Source organism: Leuciscus leuciscus, assembly GCF_965113295.1.
Source record: "Leuciscus leuciscus genome assembly, chromosome: 18".
In the NCBI taxonomy this organism is placed as follows: Eukaryota; Metazoa; Chordata; class Actinopteri; order Cypriniformes; family Leuciscidae; genus Leuciscus; species Leuciscus leuciscus.
Window position 1 is genome coordinate 17,023,748 of NC_138742.1, and position 10,453 is coordinate 17,034,200.

The following is a 10,453-nucleotide window of genomic DNA, read 5'->3' on the forward strand; positions in this document are numbered from 1 at the left end:
TAAAGAGAGAAAGTCATAGAGATATGGAACAACATGACTGAATAAAAGACAGAATTTTCATTTCTGAGTGAACTATACCTTTATATTTATAAGAACAAGTTATATCAATATGTTTAAAATACACATCAAAGCCAAAATAGACCACATTGAATTGCAAACTTACCACAGGAGATGAAATTCTACAGCCAGGGCAGTCGCAGATTGGAGGATGTACCTGTAAGATTCCTTTGGACATAAGTGTCTTCAGACTTTTCCCTAAAAAATAAAACCCCAATCAGTAACCTTTTAGATTCCTGCAAATGTATGCCTGCATGGAGTACGAAACAATTCACTCACTTGTTTATTCGACAAAATCATTTTTTTAAATCGTCATTCAGAAATGGACCTGCATCGTATCACTGTATCAAATGCCATCCATCTGTCAAGCTCATTTGTGACTCACTATCACTGTGCCCCAAAAGTGTCTTAAAAAGACATTCATTTTATTTAGTGACCAATAGTGATACCAAGAGTGCACATGTATAAAATTAGACTGTTAACCAAAATAAACTGTTGTCTGAAAGGAGACCTGAAAATAAACTCAAGTAACCATATCGAATACTTCAGATGAGCAGGTACATCATCACAAAGTTATTGCACATACTGTAACATATCAAAATATGGTGTTTTTCTACTTTAAATCTTTGTAAACACAAGCTGTTTGTATAATAATGTTCCGCTGTATCCTAATCCTGATGTACTGCACTTCATTAAAAAAAAAACTCAATATGTACTTCACTACCTGAACAATATATTGATAATGATTATAAAATAACAACTATAATGGAGCAACCCATTAAAACTGAAAAGCTTCATATCAGACTTTAAAGTAGTTAAGTAAAATCAGTGATAACCTAAAGAGTTATCATTGCAAGTTCATTGCACTTTTCGACCACAAACTGATAAAGAAAAATTGCGTTGAAACACTGAAAAATAGGCTAAATACATAGAAATGACAAATGATCGTGGCAAACTGAACGGATGCAAATAAACATGTTATTACGACACAATGAAAAAAAAAAAAAACGAAACAAAACACTTTAGATGAGCAGGTATATCAGTACAGAGTAACTACACATAGGCTATAACATCTTTAAGTCTGGTTTGTTATACCTCAGAAAAGTCTACCGGTTAAAATCTTAGTAAACAAGTTGCTTAATCCATAACTGTTTGATAATGTGCCACGGTGTCATAATCCTGATCTACTCTACTTTATGTAGACATGCACTTCAGTTTGAAAAGTTTTAAAATCCAAGTAAAAATCTATTTCTTCAATACCTGTTCAATCCACGTGCGTAAAAAAAGACCTTTCTCCTTTTTTCCCAAAAGTGCGAATCCAAAGCCGTTCGACTCAAAGCACAGTGCGCTCCTCTCAGTGCAATAAAGTAGTTACTGTTAAGTAACCCATATTTTTATCACCCCAAAAGCGGTTCTGTTAATTCAAGAACACGATGGAGGCTAAATGAACCCGTATTCCAAAAGTAATATCCACTCGGCTGCACACGCCATTGACTTACCTTTGTGCCTAATACTCCGTTTCCAGTCTTTGGCTGTCTCTCTTCCACTCACGAACTGGAACTCGTTTGGGGTGAGCCACTCAGCCCGGTATTTGATGGAGGGCCCTTTGCTGCCCTGGCACAGTTTGTTAATGTATAGTAGTGCTTTGTTTTCCCCGCATTCCACTTCGATACAAGGCTCCCCGTTGTCGAAAAACGGCTGAAAGTCCGGGATAGACGAGAAGCTCTCTAGCATGAAGTCGTCCGGGTGGTGGTGAAGGTGCTGCTGATGCAGCGCGGTGTCGCGAAAGCCCAAGTACGCGCGCTGATGATGGGCGAAAATGTGATCGTACGGCGGCGGATGAGGGGTCACCACGGGGATAGCGGTGGCATTTAAAGGGGCCAGGTATTCGGGCTGGTTGAAGGCGGCTAATGCCATGTCTTCTCCATCCAGTCTCTCCTTTTTGATGGCAGGCATGTTACCCGAAGCGGAGCGCCGGTAACGTGTGATTAGCAGTTCATGCGTCCCAACTTGTGTCCCTCTTCGTGGAGTTCCAGGCGCACCGGTGTGTTTACGCACGACTCCCGCGTCGCTGGCTGACAGCAGAGCGCTTAAGTTCAGCCATTCACCACTTCACTCTTCTCCTCAGTGCACTGCTCGCATGACGGGTCTCCCCGCGCTCCTGCCCACCACATCTAATCGGACTAATGCCTGACATCTCCGCCAGATATTAACGCTGAGCGTGCTCAATGCCTAATGATTGTTTATCCCGCGTTTCCTTTAAAATAATCACTATGGCAACTTCGCTATGTTTATTTCCTGCATCAACTCCAGTGATAAGTTTATTTTTGTCCAGAAAGTAATGAAGACACCACACACCTACGATGTTTTAACGCATTATAAGGCGTGTATATGTAGTGCAGATCACGTAAAAGTTCAGTAGTACATGCACAGTGGGTAGTGAGCCAGACTGGCTCGGAGCATTTTCATATCTGACGAGGATAGAAATAATTAAGCTATCTTATGCGCGCCTTTTCGATTGCAAATGATGCCTGGCGCTAATGGGACTTTAGTGGGGGGGGTTTTTCTCTCTATCTCTCTCCCTCGTTCTTTCTTTTAACCCCTAATACGTCGCTGAAGTCACGCTTTAGTTCACAGACCCAGACCAAACAAGATTTGCACTCTCCGCCGCTTCTCAAACTTGGCCCATTTAAACAGCGGAGGCAGCGCGAGCGCACTGAAGGGGGTCCGCGACGGCCGAGGTTGCGTCACGGTTTCCAGTCACTGCATAAAGTTCACAGAAATCATATGATTTAGGTTTTATTTTCCATTGTCAAACAGTAATGTGGTTACCTTTAATCTGTTATGGTGATTTTTTGATTAACCAAAAGACGACTTGTTGATAAATAGCTTACAATATACCATAGCCTATAGCCTACATACAAAAAAAATAAAATAAATTTAATATGCAACAGAAAAAAAGATCGTAAGTTATTGAACATGCAGTGTTCAGTAAAAAAAATACTTTACAAATACAATATATTTTAAAATAAACATAATTTTAATGTTGTTTATTTGTTTTCCAGTTTAGCCTATATACAGTGGAGTGTTGTTTTACATGTTATTTACCGTTTACTGCATTATTTCAGTCTTGTGTGTCACCTTGTTTTTCTCTGGGTGACATTTTGTTTTTTATTGGTGACAGTTGCTGGAAATGTCAAGTTTGAGTCTTTAATCTGATATAATCTTGAACTTTAAGTCATCAAGCCTTGTTGCAAAATAATTGAGGCAGTGGTTGCCAGAATTCTACAGAAAAAATACATCGACAAAGTTACAGAAGTAACAGTGTGGCTGTAAAATGTACTGCTGGAACAGTCAGTGTATTTTTATTCTAATGTAAATTGAACAAAAATAAACTGCCACTGAAGCTTAAGGTTTCTATTTTCTTTGAGAGATTAGTAGATTCAGCTTTCAGTGGCACTTTATTTTTGTTAAATTTACACACACACACACACACACACACACACACACACACACACACACACACACACACACGCATACATACAAATCAAAAGGACTTTTTTATTGTTGATAAATATATATACATATCAAAAAAACTAGTAATTACTTGTATTGGCAATTACATCCAACATTGCCATTTATTTACTAAACTGTACAAGCTGAAAAAAGTAAAGTGTAAAATGAATACATATTCAGCAACAAATTATCTAATAATCATTGTGACACTATTTTGTTCAGGTTTATGGCCTTTGTGCATTGTGATATGTAAACAATGCTTGATATGTAAACAATGCTCAAAAGTAGCTATAGTTATGAATGTGTATATATATATATATATATATATATATATATATATATATTCAGATTACAAACAAAAATCAAAAAGACTAATCTTACAGTTATTGACTATTACATAAAACATTTCTGTTTATTTACACACTTGCAACACTTTTTTATTTTGCAATTGAATTAGTTTTTGGCCTAATTGTTATAGATAGTAGTTTATATGTACAAGTCTATCAAATTATTCTCTAGGTGTTGTCGAATACAGTCCAGGTGGCTGTTAAATTCTGTAGCAGTCTTTTTTATTTAACACAAATAAATAATGTCACAAAGCTGCCACTGAATGCGGTAGCAGCAACAACCTGTTAAAAACAATTAAAAATTTTTTGAATCCAGTCTAATCAGTCAAACAAAATGATTCTCTTGGTGTTGTTGAATACTGTACTCTCCAGTCCAGAGGTGCACAAGCAGATCATGGTTTCAGTGTTAGAAACAACAGTCAATAATAATAAAAACATATTTTAAAATGTAATTTCTATTTATTTTAAACTGCCTAAATATTTTAAGGAAAAGATCATCTTTATTGTTATTGTTGATAAATCTGCTCAGTCTTCGTGAAAACAAACAATGCTTATTGGAATAAAAAAAGCTTGATTACTAATCACAAAGTGTTTTATAAACACTGTTGTTTGACTATATAGTGGGAGACTTAAGACTTTCTATGCACCATTTAGACTCACAAAGACATATCACAAGAAAACTGGAAACAATCTAAAGGTCAAAGGTTCTCAGAGACCTCAGGAGATCCCTGAAACCCCAAGTGTGAGGATCCCCCACGGGGATACCCTGCCCCCTCACCCCCACCCCCACTCTCTTCTTCATTATAACCGCTGATGACTCATGAGGGACTCACAGTGCACTATTTATGAAGGAGGGGTTCCCCTAACTTTACAGATGACAACCTATATAGGATCTGCCCACAGTTTGGGTTCAGGACGGCTTCCCCTGAACTTTCAGCCCCCACATTATCGACAGTTCAGCAGAACAAGTCCTGTGGCATCCTCCTCTTGCTCATCAAAATGAAAGTGCCACCCACTCACACAGTGCATGAAATGGTTTCACATTTCACAACACGCAACAAGCAACTTCTCTGTTTTTTTATTATATAAAGATTATATAAAATCTCACACATGCTTATGACTACAGTGTCAAATTAAAGCTACATAAATAAAATGTACAAGCTGAAAAAAAGTAAAGTGTAAAATGAATACATATTCAACAAAAAATGATCTAATAATAATTGTGACACTATTTTGTTCAGGTTTATGGCCTTTGTGCATTGTGATCTGTAAACAATGCTTGATATGTAAACAATGCTCAAAAGTAGCTATAGTTATGAATAAGGAGGGAGTTGTTTATCCAGTTGATATTACAAATGTTGGTAAACAAGTCATTAATAACTTTTCCATTCATCTATTCTTTAGCTTTTCAAACTATAAACTCCAAGTTATATTTAGGAGGCCTTAATATTGCTATAAGACTTTTTTTTTATACTTCCTCAAATCATTTCACATTTTATAAATGACAACATACATAGGCTACATACACACAGTAGGCCCATCTTTAATGCAGATCTGACCTTAACACTGTTTGAAACTTAAGTAGATGCAGGAGACATTTGGTACATGAACAAAAAACTAAATAAAGCATGAACATGTGAATATTTAAAAAATATTTACAATTATTTACTAATTAAAAGCTGTTTTACTTCCAGTAAAATGCTGATTTTTCTGTTGGTCTGCTTATTATTAAACCGATTCCTCAGTGTAATACATGTCAATAACTTTGTTTTCTCCGTATTCTCTCAGTGTATGTCGATGCCCAGAGTCCTGTCGGATGTAGAGAACCCCCTTGCAGTCGTCCCCGCCTCCGCGCCGTTGTTGGCAGCGGCCCCGGAGCCACAGCGCTGCCGGCGGGGGAGAGAGGTAATAAATAACCCGGGGAGAGGAGCGGAGACCGCCGGGCGGTGCACAGTCTGACCTGACAAATACTCACTGGAAAACCATCAGAGAGCTAGAGCCCACCCCTAATGCTTGGAGCCAGCCTTTCAGACATGAGCAGAAAAATATATAGGCCTGCCCATATTGGAAAAAAACAGCATCTCTCTTCCCCATCACCATTAAAACAGTGAAAAATGCTGTGAGAGTAATTAAAGGTTTACTCAATGTAATTCTCATTAAAAATGTTTTACAAATAAAGAAATAACAGTGCTTTTGAGAAATATCATTAAATGATGTACGTTTACATGAGATGAAGACTAAATACTACAAGTTTTCTACATGGAGCAGGTTTCCCACTCTAGATGTTTCATGCAATTGGCTGAGCTACTACAAATCAATCAAGAATGAGATGAGAAAACTTTGTTGTGAAGCAGCAGCTACTAAATACATTTCATGCATCCAGGCCAACAGGTGTCAGGATAAAGTCTGAAACAACTGGGTACCACTGAGACAAATAAGAGATAAACGTGGAACGTGAGTTATAATGATTAATTATTTACACATTTTAGTTATACACATTTTACATACACTGTAAAAAAAAATGTAACCCTCCCCAATTCAAAAATTTCAAGTGACCGATAACATCTACATTTTTCAATTGGCCCAAGTGAAATTCTTGTTGCAATAGTCTGTTAACATTGGCTCAATGAGAAATAATACGTCAGACTAATTGAAAAATTTAGATGTTATCGGTCACTTGAAATTTTTGACTTGGGGATGTAATTTTTTTTTACAGTGTAAGATTATTAGTATTATACCAAGTTATATCATCTGTCAAAATAGTATTCTGTCAACTATAGTATATACCGTAGCCTAATGTATTTCCTTAATTTGCTTTTTCTACAGGTTCTCATAAAACTTCTATTGGATTTTAAATGGACTCTCCAGAGGGACTTTCGGGATCACAGTTGCCAGCTCATGCAGCGCCGGTAAAGTGATGCTGTGTAATGTAAAACCCTGAGCATCTCCTCAGGTTTGTGCTGTGGTGCCGGCGCCCTCCGCTGCTCTCTGGAGATCTAGAAGCCATGGAGGCAGTCTGTGATCCCAGCCGGCAGCCCAAGCTACCACATGGGATTTATTTCCTAGCTGAGTGGGTGGGCGGCCAGGGAGGATACTGATTTTAGCCCAGTATCTAAAGCTGTCAACACCATCAGAAGCAACGAAACCTCATCTCTTTTCCTTCCCTGAACACTACACTTTACCTTTACTAATGGCTATAGTAAATATGCATCCATACACTACAGTTCAAAAGATTGGGATCTGTAAGATTTTTGAAAAGTCAATATGTGCTCAGCTCACCAATGCTGTATTTATTTGATCAAAAATACAGTAAAAACAGTAACAAAAGTTTGTTACAATTTAAAATAGGCTAACTATTTTAAAATGTAATTTATTCTTGTGATGAAAAAGCTGAATTTTTTCTTCAGTGTCACAAGATCCTTCATAAATCATTCTAATATGTTGATTTTCTGCTCAAGAAACATTTCTTATTAATATCAATGTTGAAAACAGTTTTATTTTTAGATTTTAACAATTTTATATTTGATTAAATGCTGATCCTTTCAACTTTCTATTTATCAAAGAATCCTGAAAAAACTTTTTTAAATAGAATTTTACATAGAAATCTTTTATAGCATTATAAATGTCTTTACTGTTACTTTTAATCAATTTAATACATCCTTGCTGAAATATAAATATCTTACTGACTATTGAACGGCATTGTACATATACATACAGTTTTGTTTTCAAGGATGCTAGGACTATTATTGTCTGATTCTACCATTGCTCTATGCATGACATCACATTATGCACATGGTCTGTACTTGTGACTTATTTAAACTGTTAATACTCACAGATAATGTCATGACTTTGATTGCAAAGCTAGTAGGTCAGTGATAGCCAAATATTCAGCTGCATAGCTTGAATACATCCCTGCCATGATAATCATGCTGTAAACAGAAAGAAAAAAAGAGTTTGCGTTATTGACAACAGTGCCATACTGTTTATGCCAAGCTATGAAAGGAACATAAATTATTCCTTATCTCATCTGCAATCCATTTTACAAAAGGCAATACAAAATTGCATTTATTGGCCATTTGTTTAGGCCACACCAACAGCTGAAATGTGCAGGATTATTTTGAGATAACCAGTAGAATAAGACTCAAGATAAATCTGCTGTTTCAAAAGGGGTTTCAAATAACACACAAAAGAATTGCATTTTAAATCAGGAATAATACAGTATATACTATTATGATTTATAATGATATTTAAGATTTATATTCTGCAGAACAGAAATATTTCTTGAATGAAAAACTAAAAAGTCTCTGTATTGTTCAGATAGGACTATTATTTTGCCGGTTAGCCTATCTGTATGCTGTATACAGCAAGAGTTAAACCTGCAAAGAGTAGTTCCTGATCTCTCAGGCCATATTGATTTTTCCCTCCATGATCCGAAACCAGCAATCAGCATTGTGGTTTGAAATAGCCCTGAAACAAGAGCCAAGACGTCAATGAGTCGCCGACACGTTTCAATTAGCGCGCCGCCCAGGCCGATTTGTCCCCCGGGGCACATTGGCTCCACAGGCTGGTCACGCCAGGAGAGATGTTCCATAGAGTTACGTGATATTGGGAAATTATTATATCAGTAAGGGCAATGCAGGTAAATCTGTGCATTAACTCACAATGTGTACGAGATGTTTTGGTCTTGCCACACAGATGACAGTGAGGTAATTCGGTTTCTAGTCAACTCAATCACTTCTCCCTCTTTAATTAAATTGCTGAAGAGGGTAATGGAGGAATAGCAGACTCCACAATACAGAGTCCTAACGTCTGGAGTCTGGACATAAGGTCTATCACACATAGTGACTTCATAACTGAATATCTATCATATTAATGCAATGCTCAATGTGTTAGAGCATCTGCACAAACTAAGGGATGCACAATACTATATCGGTCATTGGACAATATTAGAGTTTTTTATCGGTCTTGATTAGTATTGAATTGCAGTATTAATCAGCATTTAATTATACATGGTAATTTCCTTTATTTTTACATTCAAATTGGTATGAATGTAATCTTTAGCTCTCAAAATTAAATTGTTTTTACTATGATTTTACGATTTATCTTAATTGTACATTGACGTCAAAGATTGTGAGCCCCAATCTTTATAGTCTTAAACATAAACTAACATCTATACTAACTTTAAAGATTCTTCTAAAAGGGTACATGTCAAAATATGTTATGTTTTTGATTGGGGAATTAAGTCATTATGTTACAATTCACAAAACTAGGACAGTATCATTGACATGTGAAGAGAGGTGAAATTCATCAAAACAAACATTAGCCCCGCTTCTGGATAATAGTTTTAACTTATGCTCAATGGTCCGTCACATATTTTGGACCATTTAACTAGTCTTGCCTGTGAACTTGTGAAATAAAGTGACTCATATTTCAAGACTTTTACCCAACTTGGGTTCTAGCTAGTGTGTGTTTTGAGTATGTGGGCACAGCATCCCTAAAGTCAGCGGTTTCTCTGACCTTCAGCCACTAAGCTCCGCTCCAACAGTTCTCATCAGCAACACTACACTGCACACTCTGAAGCCCTGTGGAAGTAGACTATAGTGGTAGAGAGACAGAGAGAGAGAGAAGAGGGGGTTTGATGCCCCCAGATCCCTCCTCATCTGCCCTTAGAGGTCCTAAGAACCCCTCCAGTTCTCCTCTCACTCTTCAGCAGCTCAGCCTTACTTCCACCACAGGTCATCCTCCCCCCAGAACCCGATCGATAGCGCTCTTCTGCTTTCATCGGACCAGCATTGTGGAGAAGCTGCACTTCCTGAAGAAACACCAATCCAGCCTTGAGTGAGCTGCATACGGATCTCTCACAGACAGGCCGGCTGCCCGCCAGACTCCACTCATTAGAGGCAGTCTGCTTTTTTTGGCTGCTTTAATAGATGCAGATAGAAAATGACACAAAATGAGGAAATGTCACTTATTTGAACTTGAGTTGCATGCCTGAACAGCACAGATCCATGTGTTAGAGAATCTCACAACTCACTGAGAAATGCACAATATATCTTTATACTACGGGGCAGTTGAATGGTGGAATTTGATTGGTTTACAAACATTCTAAGGTAACCAATTATTTTCAGGGAAATGCACGGCTAAAGTAGTTAAAGGCAGGTCTTGACCGCATTACAGTTCTACCAAAAAGACTCAGGAGGATTCTCGTATTATTTTCTCGTAATTTTATTTTGTAAATAAATAAACCCTCGACAAGCTCCATCTCAAAGTTCTTTGGCATAGGCCCCGTCCAGGTCTTGAAGTTAACTGGTAGGTCCCGCCTGATGATAGAGGCCTACCCCCGGACGAGTGAACGGGAACCATCCTGGTGGTGGTGGGGAGAATGGAGGGGAACTTCGCTACGACACCTACAGGCAGCAAAATAGGAGGGTAAGATCTGTCTTTTTATATTTGATGTCAAGCTGTGATTGGCTGCGCAAGATTATAAATTAATGACGTGGCAGTGGAGTATTTCTGGTAGAACTTACGCTTAC

General features: G+C 37.7%; 1 protein-coding gene across 3 annotated transcripts in view; it reads right to left on the minus strand.

Moving 5' to 3' along the window:
- The window catches only part of samd11 (sterile alpha motif domain containing 11), a 65,973-nt gene extending 63,251 nt beyond the window's left edge, over positions 1-2,722 (minus strand). The window contains exons 1-2 of one of the 3 annotated variants that reach the window (XM_082144756.1): positions 1,557-2,722; positions 164-255 (exon numbers count right to left, since the gene is read on the minus strand). In XM_082144756.1, coding sequence (XP_082000882.1) covers positions 164-255; positions 1,557-2,013 — 549 coding nt within the window. In that variant the 5' untranslated portion in view covers positions 2,014-2,722. Of the gene's footprint in view, positions 1-163; positions 256-1,317; positions 1,533-1,556 lie in introns of those variants that run through there. The other 2 variants (XM_082144755.1, XM_082144757.1) reach the window with 2 other exon arrangements.
- Between the last annotated feature and the right edge of the window lie 7,731 nt (positions 2,723-10,453).